Source organism: Dreissena polymorpha, chromosome 10, assembly GCF_020536995.1.
Source record: "Dreissena polymorpha isolate Duluth1 chromosome 10, UMN_Dpol_1.0, whole genome shotgun sequence".
NCBI lineage: Eukaryota > Metazoa > Mollusca > Bivalvia > Myida > Dreissenidae > Dreissena > Dreissena polymorpha.
Window position 1 is genome coordinate 82067327 of NC_068364.1, and position 14537 is coordinate 82081863.

At 35.3% G+C, this 14537-nt stretch overlaps 1 protein-coding gene and 1 long non-coding RNA gene across 3 annotated transcripts; both read right to left on the reverse strand.

Annotated features, from left to right (window-relative positions):
- Positions 1 to 569: 569 nt before the first annotated feature.
- On the reverse strand, positions 570 to 1213 carry LOC127847364 (uncharacterized). Its single transcript, XR_008033938.1, has 3 exons — positions 1183 to 1213; positions 841 to 885; positions 570 to 721 (listed from the first exon to the last, which is right to left on the reverse strand). It is a non-coding gene; the product is annotated as an uncharacterized LOC127847364 (long non-coding RNA).
- Positions 1214 to 3233: 2020 nt separating this feature from the next.
- LOC127847361 (cysteine-rich venom protein ENH2-like) lies at positions 3234 to 11912 on the reverse strand. 2 transcript variants are annotated; one of them, XM_052379225.1, is made up of 12 exons: positions 11822 to 11912; positions 11152 to 11191; positions 9525 to 9571; positions 8149 to 8254; positions 7687 to 7763; positions 6678 to 6765; positions 6215 to 6360; positions 5967 to 6052; positions 5366 to 5466; positions 4964 to 5074; positions 3968 to 4084; positions 3234 to 3780 (listed from the first exon to the last, which is right to left on the reverse strand). In XM_052379225.1, exons 2-12 carry the CDS (start codon positions 11189 to 11191, stop codon positions 3545 to 3547), a joined length of 1155 nt encoding a protein of 384 aa, XP_052235185.1. In that variant the 5' UTR covers positions 11822 to 11912; the 3' UTR covers positions 3234 to 3544. The 2 variants fall into 2 exon arrangements, with proteins under 2 accessions (XP_052235185.1, XP_052235186.1); XM_052379226.1 differs by lacking the exons at positions 6678 to 6765; positions 7687 to 7763 and having other exon boundaries at positions 11822 to 11911.
- Positions 11913 to 14537: the final 2625 nt, after the last annotated feature.

A 14537-nucleotide genomic window follows, 5' to 3' on the forward strand; every position in this document is an offset into this window, starting at 1 on the left:
ATACTTGTGGACATAAATAGAGGACAATACAAGTGATTGCAAACAACAAGAATACAAACTCCTTTTTCGGTGATACAGACTAGATTGGGTTTTTGTTATTTTGTCTATTTTGGAGAATTTCTCTCTTAGTATTGATAACAATCTTATGAAAGTTCATATACTCGTGATTATAAGGCACCAAAACACACTTCTGAGTACCCATTTCATCATTCGTTTTTCAGATTAATGTTCTGTTTTTCATGAAATAAATACAACTTGTCTGTGTCTACAAGTTTGAAGGTTGATTTTACATTTTTCTCAAAGTAATACTTCGGGGTCATTTAGTTTAAACATATTTATTTAGTTTAAACCTATTTATTTTAGCTCGATTGCATCGAAAGCCTACGGCTTTTATAAACGCTCTCGAGTCCGTTTCCTGGGCCTAGAACCAGTACTTGTTTTTATTTATTTCAAACAAGCATTTTTATTCATACACCATTTATATTAAAATTAATTTTAATTATGTTCAAAAAATAAAATATAACCGGGGTCATGTTGTGCTAGCGGTGACTTCAAAGTGTTCTTTTATGTGTATTAAGTTCAACTTGGTTCAAAACATGTTGGCATTATACCAAATTTATTCGAATAAAGTTTATACAAACTTGACCACTGGAACATTGTGAAGTATTTCTGCACTCATTAGGATCAGCAATGTTTTGACAACTGAAACACTCTATGCATTCTGGAAAAAAAATTTAAAAGTAATACAAGATTAACACAGATTAAACATGTTAAGGTATCATAAGAATGCAGTATTGATAGAGTACTAAAGTGAAGTGAAATATGAACAAAATGGTATACCTGACGCTCTAATCATGCACATAATCCCCACTGGAATCCAAACTCCTGCAACATAGAAACATAGAAACATAGCACAAACCCTTAAGATGGTTTGAAATACTTTTTTGCATGTGCAGTGCATTATAAAACTATATATACTTATAAGATTCTTAGTATAATTATCAATATAAATATAACTATATATATCTATATATTATATTTATTATTATATAATACTATTTATTTATCTATTTAACGCACATATATATGTAAAAATATAATATTTATTTATTATGTATTATTTTATTATCATAAAAACTAATCGTAAGTGTACCATATGTTATTTTATTACATGAAACCTACCTATGTTCATTTCTCCGCCTAACTGTCCCTTCCTTTTAGAGAAACAATGGTCTTATCAGGGAACGTAGTCACTTTAGTATCAGTGGTGTTTGAGACCTTTTACATTCGTGACTGTGACGGAGATAACACTGATGTATGTAAAAAATGTCCTACATACATGGAAACATGTCACTTGATAAAATAACAGAGAAAATATTTTATAAAAATTTGCTACGCCACAATCAAATTAGTGTTTACCTCTTCAAGTTGCATGTATGTATGATACATGTATTTTCATGTTGATTTAAATACTATAAGTATTTAAATAGTCTCATTTTTCCCTACAATAGTATCAATACGAAATTTAGATATTTAAATACAATATTTTGACACCATGCACACCACAAAGGCTAAATTATATACATATTATATTAATGCTATGAAATACCTACTGGATAGCCTGGAGTCCATATGCTTATAATGACAAGAAGGAATGTTCGAAGGCCCATATACTACATTTAGCGAAGAGTGCACATTGTCTGAAGTAAACATGTTTGTATAGTTATTTTCTTGTGTATTTGGATATGGTTAAAATTCAGGTTTAAGTGTTCATGACGCAATGTATTCTTTTACCAGAGATATTCCTTACCTTCTTATTAAACGAATAAGTGCGGTTCATTTAGGCGTTATTGACTGTTGTTCGTATGATATGTGAGGCTTTTTGGGTTCGGAATAAGATGATTCACGTTCTTCTTCACGGTTGCATAATAATTACCTCCCTTAGTTTTATATTCAGCAAGTAAACAATATTGAGATGTTAGTTTAAATAACACAGTAAGTTCTGTTTTCGTATTGGAAATGATTTATTAAGAATGTCTAGAGCATTTGATATTTTAGGAAGTGTGCAAATAAAATCCTGCATGTATATTCGGCTTGTTTCTTCTGAGGCAGTGGATGATGAATTGATAGTATGTTATCTCCGTTGAGGTCGGTGGGCAATCGGTTAGCTTCGTCAAAGCGAAGAAAGTTCGGTAACGTCGGTGGTTCCGGATCCGGTTTTTCCGTTGGCTAGGTGGCGCTCGGTTCGCCAGTATATAAAGGCTCGCAATAAGGCAAGTTTGTCACCTCTCCTGCGGATGCGGGCAGGACAAACCATCTGAAGAAAGGGTTCGGTATCTATAAAGAACATTTCTCTGGAGCCATTGGGTAATTTACGTTGACTCAAAACGGTGCTTCCAGGCTGCAGAGTTCCTGTTGCAAGTTTAGAGGGTCTTCAGAGGGTTGGTGTCTACGGAAGTCGTACTAGATGGTGGACGTTTCACCTAGGGCCTCGGGGTGACGAATAGCTAAAGCTTCATTGAATGCAACGGTCCCCTGTTTGTCGCACTGTACATACTCGTGGCGACTCAATTACTCTTCAGTTTCCAATCATAAGGCATGTAGCCTGAGAAAAATAAATTGTTATTTTGCAATTGGCCTTCCGAGGGTTTTGGAAGGCACATTGTCATTGTGAGGCCGCGCACATAACGCTCGGTGGCGGCTTCAGGAAGGCTACGTTACAATATCGTGCGTTGATATCATGGTTTATTTCGTTCATTGGCATGTTTTTTATGATGCACATTTCTGGCAATTATATAATCTATAATGGCATAGGGATTAATTTTCCGAAAATTAAGATATGTATGCTACATATGTCGATCCATTTCCTATAGTATAATGTATGTACTAATTAGTTTGTCCTTTTAATTACACTTTTGTATTTTTATCTAGGACTCCCATTACGTTCATACATCTTGTTGAAACGAAACGCAAACACTTCCATTAAATGAAAACTGTGAAGTGGGGTTCAAAACAACCTGTTTGACTACCTAACTAAATTCTAATCAAATGACGTTCAGGTTCCAGGTAGAGTAGTTTTAAAACGTTTACGGCTTATTACGCATACAGTTTTGATCTTAATGGAGAACTCCACATTAACCAATGCAATATCCATGACTACTATGTGACTTTCTATCTTTGTAAAACTGCCGAATTTCATTTTGTAAATATTCGCTAATGTAAAACATAACATATTATGTTCATATTATATTTTGTAATTATACTAATTTAAACAACGAAGATGACTTAAAATGTAAATAAAAAATGCGTAAAAAACTCGTACAAACGATTCAGTTCAACAGCATTGTTTAAATAGCAACAGTTTTCGTTGTATCATACATATTCGAACACATACATTTTATTTGGCATTCCTTTCGCATGGTGCAGGGCAAAATAGAAACATGAATCTGATTATAAAAGTAAGACAATACTATGATTGAGGGACATTTAAAGTACCAGGGGGGGTGCAACATGGCCTTAGTATTTTGAGACGTATTTCCACGTGTCACCGCGTGTTACAAAAAGACATGATTAACATAAACCAAACAGTGAAACATGTCCCCATGGCGTGTGGTCGTGACATTGCAGTAGGTCCACTATTGTGCTGCGCTGGAAAGGAAGTAGACGAGCCGCTGCTGCTTATGCGCAGAGTTGTTGCGAGCGTCGTTGTTGTGCACAACGGAAGACCCTTCTCCCATGGCATCCGCGATATAACAGTGACGTTCCAACTTGAACCCGAGTCTGAAAAGTGCAGATAACTATTTTACATCTTGCAAACAGCTATCTGCTATATGTTGACTCTATTGGTAACTATAATTAATGCGTAATGAAACTAAATTATTCCGTTTTAAGAATAACATGTGACGATTAAGGATGCTTATTTGTAACCTTGGTACAAAAATAACGACTATTTATGTGTTTCCCTTACACGGACAGACGTTACACATCCAAGGGCAACGGAACATCGTGTGCATGTTCGTGTCGCACGTGCCACGTAGTGACCTTGAACATTCTGAATCGATGTCATTGGTTCCAACGCAGTTTACTGAAGTGAAATATTATAAACGCATGTATTATTTTGTGACCTTGAACATTCTGGATCGATGTAATTGGTTCCAACGCAGTTTTACTGAAGTGAAATATTATAACGCATGTATTATTTTGTGACCTTGAACATTCTGGATTGATGTCATTGGTTCCATTGCAGTTTACTGAAGTGAACTATTATAATGCATGTATTATTTTGTGACCTTGAACATTCTCAATCGATGTCATTGGTTCCAACGCATTCTACTGAAGTAAAATATTATAACGCATGTATTGTTTTGTGACCTTGAACATTCTGGATTGATGTCATTGGTTCTAACGCAGTTTACTGAAGTAAAATATTATAACGCATGTATTATTTTGATTTGTCTACATTGTTCATCCACTATATAAGTAGTTGCTGTGTTAGGTAGTTCATAATATAACTTATGTGTAAACAAACTTACATTTGACAAAAATGTAAGCCGAGAGTAATTATTTGGTTAGTGTCCAGAAATTGTCAAAACATCGATTGCATATTGACATGCACAACAGTTCAACAATATGAACCTATCATTAATTGTTGCACATTTTTGCTCAAGTGTAACAAACGTGTTTTTATATTTAGTTTACAAACGTATATTTTACAAAGATAATAATCACAGTAAAGATGTTAAGAAATAATAGATACAATGTTTTGTATTTATACATATAAACATATATTAAAATTCTGACGAAACATTTCAACTTGTATCAATTATACAAAAATAATCGAATTACTTTGTAGAAAAAGGCAAATTTCAAGCAAATATTATAGAAATTTGCAACCTGTCAGTCAGTCTACAAAAGTTCATGGACAAGTCCTTTTAAAACTCTGTAAGCTTCAGTGTGTACGTACACGAGCATTCACTGCCACTGTATGTTCCTGGCAACACGGTTGACACGCAATCACACATGTATGTAGTCATGTTCAACTTAGACCCGCTGAGGCATATCAATCCACCGTAGTCTGTACAACACACAACGGCGATCAATGTAACATAAATATGATACTTCGCATGTCTATTTAATTCATACAGTGCACCAATGTATTAGAGTAATATATGCGAAACTTAGATTGTAAATAGTAACAAGGCTAGGGAATACATGTTTTACATTTATAATATAATTATACACACTATTTCAATTAAATTGCATGCAGACTATACATCATGTTCAACATAACATTGTGGACTATATAGATGCAAAACTATTGATGATGAGATTTATTAACACAAAAGCACTTTTACAAATGTCTTACCACAGAGGTGGGTGCTTGCATTACAGTGTCCCGGACAGTCGTCGCACGATGAGTTTGACACAGACTCTTTGTATGGCTTATCTAATGGCTGGGGGTTAGGGCTAAAATTGTAAAAAAATACAATTAAATCATTTATATTGCAAAACATAAATGGGCCGTGCTCTGTGAGGGGGTTTAATGCATGTGCGTAAAGTGTTGCGCAAGATTAGCCTGTGCAGTCCGCACAGGCTAATCAGGGACGACACTTTACGCCTAAACTTGATTTTTGCTAAGAAGATACTTTCTTAAAACAGAATCATAATAGTAATAGTATCATAAAAGCGGAAAGTGTCGTCCCTGATAAGCCTGTGCGGACTGCACAGGCTAATAAGGGAACGAAACTTTAAGCAGAAGCATTAAACCCATTTTCACAGAGCACGGCTAAAATGATGTATATCATTTTCCTTGTTTTGTTGCAAGATACTATAACAAAGACAGAGACTAGTTTTGGACAGCAACTTTGCTAATTCTTACTATCGAAAATTTCTAGAATCTCGGGATACCCTACATTATGTCGCCGATAAAACGAATTATGTGAAATGATTGCAGGTAATTAACTTACATGGTAGCATACAGGCAGATGTAGATGAAGAAAGTACCACAATTTGCAGCGCTACATCCAACAGATGAGGTTTCACCCCAAATCATCTGGAAAAAGGACAACTGGATTCTACTTTCTATGAATTATATATTTTATCAGCGTTTGGTTTAGGTATCATTTTAGCGCACTTTATAATCATCTCAAACTTGAAATGTCGGAAGTTAACATGCAACATAACTTTTAAAAAGGTAAATATGTCAATTGATTACCTGTGTATAATTTCCAACCAGTGACGCGTTATTTCCCGTTGAGCCGTAAGCGAAATTCGTCTTTTCCTGCTCCCATGTTTTCACGACATCTGTCCAGTTAATGAATGATTTGCTGTACAGATGATTTTGGCCAAGAATGTATCCACCTGTTTTGTGTAAAATAAACATATTTTTCATAAACATTGACGAATATAAATAAAGCTCTACAAAAGAATTACTTAGTTACGACCCCCCTCAACAGGCTTAGATTTACAAAAAGAGCAAATGATTGTTGTTTTCTTGTTTTTCATCACCCCTTAAAGTCAACAAGAAAATATATGTTGCAATATGTTTTGAATGAAACAAGCGAACCGTAGAAAATTAATTTAGGATGAAAATAAAAGCATTTTACATTTTGTATGAGCTCAAAGTGTTTCGCATGTATATCTGACTGCCTGATAAGATTCTTGTGTCAGTTTTATACCTGGCGACGTTCGCTGGTACCAAGTACTATCGGCCGTGCATCGGCGCACCCATCTGTCTGCTGTGCTACTTAGGCCGGGGTTCTCCTTCTAATAATGAACCCATATAGTACGATCACTTGCTTGCGTGTCTTTGATTAATTGAAATAAAAATGTGCCGTTAACAATTCGCAATACAGGATAAGTTGTATACGTTGATGATCAAAACCCGTGTACAGTAAGATATATATTAACGTAAATGTTTCATACTGCAGCTTAACGTTTAAGTTTAATAATAACTATCATTATCATGTTAATTTTTTACTGTCTGACTAACAAGATTTGCAGTTATGATGTAATAATTTTAATTAGAGACAAATACTCATGTTATACCGCTAAAAACAGCCATATAGTTTTTAGCATTGTGCGTATAATAGCAAAAATATGTGTACACTCAACGTACATTTTTTATAGCGATGTGAAAAAGGGAGAGTTGATAAGATAAAGCAAAGACCTATAGATAACATGTCTTTTTTCGGCGACCGACTTTGCTCACTACGCGAAGTTCGTAACGTTGCGCTTTCAGACATTCATTGCTCTGCAAACTGACAACCGAGCGTTCAAAACACTAATTAACACATTAAGATTGTTAATAACAATATCAATATAATATAAACTACCAGATCATGCTCAGAATACCCTACGACAACAAATATTAACGACTAATTACGAAGAATAATTGATTGCTTTATAACAAAATGGCCGACAGCAGCTGGAACAGGGAAGAATCTACAGGTACACCGGCATGTCGAAAATCAATGTCACGTGAGCCGCGTCCGCCGTAAGATATTATCGCATATCGCTATCACGAAGAGGAGAGTTTCCAATCTGTGTTATCTATAGGTCTTTGGATAAAGGGAAAAAAATAACTGTAATAATATTGAGCGACCATTGCATGAAAGAGAAGAAGCGAAAAAATGCAAATAATACAGAAAATAGGAAAAAAAATTAATTAATATAAACGTTACGGACCATTAGCCGCATGTCTGCCGCTGGGGGAGATACATGGGTCCGGATCTCGTTGTGCAAGGCAGCAATAGTTGCGAGGTCTGGGACAAAAGCATACAGTAGTTGTCGATTTAGAGAACTCAACGTAGAACATGGTACGCAGCCATATAGACACATTTAGTGGTTGTTCGTTTATTTTAAATATAATTATATCTGCTAGTTGTTTATGAAATAGGACAACGTTTGCAAAAAGAAGACAAATGGTTCATCGTGAGAAACGGAAAGATAATTTAGAAATGTGTTGTTTTTATCTTTGTTATTTCAATAAATAATCACAAGGTCTCTTCTCAGCGTTGCGTGGACTTGTTTACGCTGTTCACCGTTGAACAAAATCACTTCTTAAAAATCACATTTTATTACGATTTACACACAGTTCTTTTTGGTATGCGAGCTTTTTAACATAACGTTTTCTCCACTCCGGCATACCTGTGTCTGATATTTTGATCGTCTTTCCTGTCAATGGTCGGTTTTCACAATTGAGATGACCAGGGAATGCCGCATACCGGTCGATGCAGGTTGGATTGAACGGTCTCTGAAAGAGGAGGATTAAACAAATGCGATTACGCTTATTCAAGGTTCATTTCTGTTTATTCTTACTGATAAGTTATATAAACTACGGTATATGCACATTTACTAGCTATCGCATCCAGAAACTACTGCCGTTCTAGAAAGATCATTTGTACATTAACCCATTTATGTCTAGTGGACTCTTCCATTCTTCTAAATTGGATCAATTTATTTCTAAAATTAGGGATGTCTAGTATTATTATTTCTATATTAAGAATATTTTTATTACAGAACTTCCTTTAAGCAAACAGCGCAGACCCTGATGAGACGCCGCATCATCATCAGGGTCTACGCTTTTTGCCAAGGCCTTTTTTCTAGACGCTAGGCATGGGTTAAAGAGGGGTCTAGTACCGCTTCAGCTCCATAAAACCATATATGGTCTATCTATATGTTCAATGATCAAAAGTGTTAATATGCATTATGCACGTGATATTCAGTGAACCCGTCTGAATGCAGTTTCTTTAATGCTCTGCAATTTTGGAAATATAGTTGCAGTATGATGAGTATCTGTTAAGAGATTAATCCGTTTTTGTTGAGAACTCTTCACTCCGTTGAACAAGTACTAGTTTGGGCACGTCTCATTTGACTCAGATATTTATCATTATATACCGACGCATAAGCGTTTGTTTTGTTTCATTTTGAACAATTTATCACTTTATTTTATCATTCTAGTATCGTTGCATTCTCTTTTGACAAGACGTTAAGTTCTCACAGTCGTAAAATTTGATAAAAAATGAAGATTACGTTTTCGTATCATATAATTGCCATTGAACTAATCCGCATGGTTCCAGAGTTAAGTTCTGTTTATGATAAGTCAATGTATATATAAGCAACATTTGAAGTGTATTTTTTTCTAACTAAAAATGCGCGCAACCTTTTTTTCTATGCGAGTTAATATATATATTAAAAACGTTTGCTGTAAACAAAACTTGATTGATCATCTGTTTTCCTTATTTAATATTAATAAAGTTTCAGGACACTTTGTCTAAATTTTGTTGTTCCTTAATACATTCAGTTTAGAAATAAGTAATCCTTAAATTGTGTATAATATGATATTGAATTACATAACCCTTTGTGTCAAACTTAAAGAGGTAAATTTACATTTACAATTTCGTGATGTATCACGAGGGGTATCACGATATGTATGCTGGCATATACATGTATTTTAATCGGCTATTTAAAACCTGGCTTAATAAAAAACATGTGATTTTTACTTTTAAATTAGTTTTACTTACTGGCGAATAACACGTTAGGTTTGGCGGTACCTGTCCCAATACTTCTCCTTAAAAACAACACAAATTAAAAAAAATATGCGATTCGCAGTGCGAAAACAAAAGAAATACAATTAGGAAGAGAGAGATATAATCATACATGCGCTAAATAGTTATCAAATATTTCTACTATGATCTGCTTATTATTTTGCACTAGTTCCAAAAATATTGCCTGAAAAAGGAGTCTCTATAAACACGCACACACACTCCACAATATTTTTTCATCTCACACATAAATATTTATATTGATCGTGTCCATATTTGATTATGTTTTCTACACAATGGCCCTACATAATTGATTCTGCATAAATCTTTAGTCGTGAGTTCTAGGAACATACACATGCACCTAAATGTGTGCTTTTAGAAAATCTGTATCTATGTTGGTACTTCAAATGAGTCATTGTGGCCATCTTCAAATACGAAAGTCGTGCTTAATTACTCAAGAATTCGTGAACTTTTAAGTTTGCAATATTCACAGTCGATAATACTGTTTGATATAGTATTGGGGTTATACCTCTTGTTTATGTACAGTATGATTTCACAAAATGATAAGTCTGAATGAGAACGAATTGCAGACTGTGTTCACAATGCTCGCAGCATAACGGACGACTGATTGATTGTGAGCGAAAAAACTTAAAAGGCGGGTAGTTCATACCAAACTGATACTTCGTTGAAGTCATCCCGAAAAGAGCTAAGTAAATATGCGGTTTTAAGAATAATGCATGTATAATAAATGGATCTTATAGTGAACCAAGTTTGGTGATTGAACACATATTTAATATTCAGTTGTATTTTTAATATGGTTTGAATGTTCCCTCGAATGTCAGCATACAGCACAAGAAATAAATTTATTAAATAAGACACACACGTATTATATATAAGATTGTAGATTTAGTAAAACTTGCGTTATAGCACCTTTTATGTTAAATTGATGTTGCTTCTAGTTCAAATCCATTAGAAAACAAACAAATGCAATAACTGGGTGTATGCTTTGTCGATAAACTCCTGTATGTTTGTGATCTCAATGTGAGGAATTAAAAAAAAAACTAATGGAAAAACTTCACAACTTTTCAGCCATTCCAATGCACAGAAAACCGATTTTGTGATAACAGTGTTATAGTGTGTAATTGATGCTGTTCAATCAAAGTGAGACATTTGCTCCTTTAATGATGGCTCATATTAAAAAACAGTTAATTTTCATCGGTGTGTTGCGATTTTCCATAAAATAGTTACGTTAGCACAAGCGAGTGTCGGACATTCATTGCAAATTTGCACTTTCATTATATGTAGTTTACTTGTCCATTTATTTAGATGGAAACGACTGTCGTGTAAGAATTTTCTCGTCATTTAGTGTGCCTGATTGAACAAAAACCACCAACAGCCAAATTACTCTCTTTCTTAAACAATATTTTGGAAACTCCATAATAGGTACATACTTAACGTATATAATAAAAGAACGCTAGATATGTGCATGTTTGATGTTTCCTATTTGTGTGATTTCGGATTCAATTTCAGCTAACTATATCATAATATATATTGGATATATTTAGTACGTAATAACTATGGCGATGAAAGAAGACGCTTTACGCACCTGTTACCAGCAAAAAGAGGGCAAACAACACTATATCCATCTGAAGTAAACATTTAACACAGCGCTAATAAAAAATATACAAATACAGAATGAGCGTGCATACATGCTAGCTATCAAAATGCCTCATCAACAATTAACTCCCTTGTTTTACTTAAAAAATCAAAAACGGTCAAAACCAACGAAAATTTCGTTAAGTATTTCGTAAAATAAAGTTAACACCTAAATAGTCAGTGTTCCTTATAGCAATAGCCAAAATTTTAACGCTAGATGTGGTATGATTACATACATTAATGTAGATACAAAATGCTCGTTTTTATTTATTTGGGACATAATTAATTACATTTTAATTTCCCGCGAATATATCTATTCATACGACACACGAACGATGAAATGGTACCATGTGCAAAACAATAATAAAAACGAGCATTTTGTATCTCCAAACATCTATTTTACCAGACCACATCTGGCGTTGAAATTTCAGCAATTGACAAATATTTCTTTTAATGTTGTTATTGAATATAATTACTATTTAAATAATTGTTTTGACTTTCATTAAGTGAAATTTGCAATAACAAATATAGTATCGTTTGTAAATCAATATTTTAACATATTGAGCCCAATGTAAATAATACTTTATATTTTATCATATGTATTTTAAATGAAAATCAACCGTTAATCCCCAGTTTCTGATAACTGAGATATCTCCAAACGACCGCTTGTTTTTATCCAAGGTGCATTCTTAAGGGGGTCGATAAGCGAAGACTCTACATGTTCCATAGACATATATTTTAAAGTGTTTGCAGTTTATTTTTCCTTTAAGAAGTTTGAATTTACGATAAGAAATGTATTTTTAATTTTTCAATTTGTGTCATAAAGGACATTATCCCAGTTTCATAAGATTTATAAGAAGTTATTCCTGCAAAAGTAATATCCAAGTTTCAGATAATTACCATATTTTCATGCATTTTATGGTTTGATGTTTTTTCACATTGTAAAAAAGAGTTATTTTATTAGTACACATTTGTGTTTCAAATAACAAATAACATGTTGTTGTTTTTTTTTATTTGGTAAAATATGTCTTATTTTAATTTTCGTCAGGGAGTCGCCTTAAATTATGTGCCACCCTTTTGCAGATATGGTCTACATGGAAAGAAAGTGGGTCAAAATAAAGTGATTGCTAAAGTTTGACTTTCCTTTCGTAAACATTCCTGTCAGCAATACATATTGAAGTGGCATGAATGATATTAAACGTTTTTTAGCTGGATACATTTAACTTAAGGCCTGGCGACAAACGACGAAAATTGGAATGTTAGACAATCTTTAAAATACAAACATAAACATTTATATAAAATGTTTATGCCTGATTATATATAGATTTCTTGTAATTGGTGGTGGTGATGGTGGTGGTGGTGGTCGTGGTGGTGTTCATGGTGGGGGTGGTGGGTGGGGTTGTTGGGGTGGAGGTGGGGGTAGGGGGATAGGGGGCGTGGTTGTGGTGGTGGTGGTCGCGGTGGTCGCGGCAGTGGTGGTGGTTCACGCAAGGCATGCTGACAAATTGTCTGTCTTTACGAGTAAGGTGAGCTAGAAACCAGTTCAATACAATCTGTGTGTAACGGTACCAAACTTAAGCTGCTCACTTTTTACAACGCGCGGTAATGTAGTTCAATGAGTAGTTTGCAAAAGCGCAAATTTATTCGAATACTCGGGTTGTCCCCAAAACTTGGGAATATTGATCTTTGCTAGTCATTTGTGAGTTATAAATCAGTTTGGCAATAATATGACTGACTGAGCAATAGTGGAGATTACACTACATTGACAGCTATCACAAAAATTTAGTAAATAAAGTGAGATTTACTGCAAAAGTTCTATTTGTAGTCATATCAGGCGTAAAAATATTTTACTTTGTAAAAACGAAAGCAGCACGCTGTGGGGCTATACGTTGCACACCGGTTTATCAGTCGGTCCGTCGGGCGTCACATTTTTCGTTTGTCATAAATTGTGGCCGCTTTCAAAACTTCCTTGTGAATTGAAATATATCAAACAACATTAAAACGAATGTTAATCGAAACAAAACCCTGGACTGCTACAAGTGCGCGAACAATCTGAACACATCGGACAGTGGGCTACACCACACCGTCGATCGCCGTTATGGCGGAATTGTCCGAGGGTTCTCGATTGGAGCGCGAAATGTCAATCGTGTTTAGTACAATTTATGGCTAACGGTTGATTTCAGAGTAGGAGATCATCACGATCCTGACGAGGCGTATCTGAGTGTTGCTAATGCATTATTAAATCACGGACCGCATAACGTCCCGAAAAACAACACGTTCAATGTGTCATCCGCCCAAGTTATACATCAACACACGTTTGTTTAAAATTGAAAAGCGTTAGAGTTTCAAGAACCATTCGATAATTTACAACTCATCAACCACAGATTGCGTTGACCAATAGTGCAATGATGTAAAGCCCCGGTCCCATATAAGCACGGTTGAACACGGCAGTCCGGATCGTCCCGAACCCACCCCCCCCCCCCAAATCCGGCAGCAACACGACATAAACACAGCACACATGCGGATTGTCCCGGACAGTCACGGCAGAGCTACAGACCTCAGAGCCACAGACCTACACAGCAGAGATAGGGATAAACACAGACACACACAGTATTTACACGGATCATCCCGGACCGACACGACAACGACACGGACTTACACGGAATCCATACGGACCATCTCCGATCTGCGCCGGACCGACAAAAACTTGTAAGAAAGCATGTTAATTTTCGGTGAGTCTATCATTAATCAAAGCTCAAGGTGTAACCTCGTATACACATATAAAACGTCAAAATGCCACATAAATGAAACTTTATTATGTTGTAAAAGTGGGCCATTTATTTTCCAAAAGATCGCCACGAGCAGCAACAGCTACCGATGAAGAACAACACCAACAAGAAGATCCAAGCTCGAGGCTCAGATCAAGGTTGCAATTACATTTACAAGTAGATCAATAACCATCAACACCACCCACAGAAACTAACGCCTAAAGAAAAAAGAAGACGTCCCTAGTCCTTTCAGGGTAAATTGGGGTCATCATGGCCGATTGGCTCCATGAGAACCCTATGTTGAAATGCATTGGTGCCTAATTCAACCTAAATGAATTTGTAGTCGGCGTCGACCATGGCCTTGATGATTATAAATTGATAATTGTTGTAGTTCAATGAGCTACCACACCTTGCACAAGGTACGGCGATGTTCTTTCCGTCCAATACAACCACATAGTAATGCAACTGCTTTAGGTCGCCGAATTGCTTGACGATGCTCTTCTATTAATCCTGCGTTTCAGGACAGGGCATCGGTTCCTTAGCAAATTCTACAAACACGCATGGCAGA

Coding starts and splice junctions, on each gene's coding strand:
- LOC127847361 (XM_052379225.1), bottom strand. CDS start 11,191: ATGGATATAGTGTTGTTTGCCCTCTTTTTGCTGGTAACAG. Junction 9,572..11,151: donor CCTCTTTTTGCTGGTAACAG/GTGCGTAAAGCG, acceptor GTTGTTTTTAAG/GAGAAGTATTGGGACAGGTA. Junction 6,766..7,686: donor CGGCAGACATGCGGCTAATG/GTCCGTAACGTT, acceptor GTTCATTATTAG/AAGGAGAACCCCGGCCTAAG.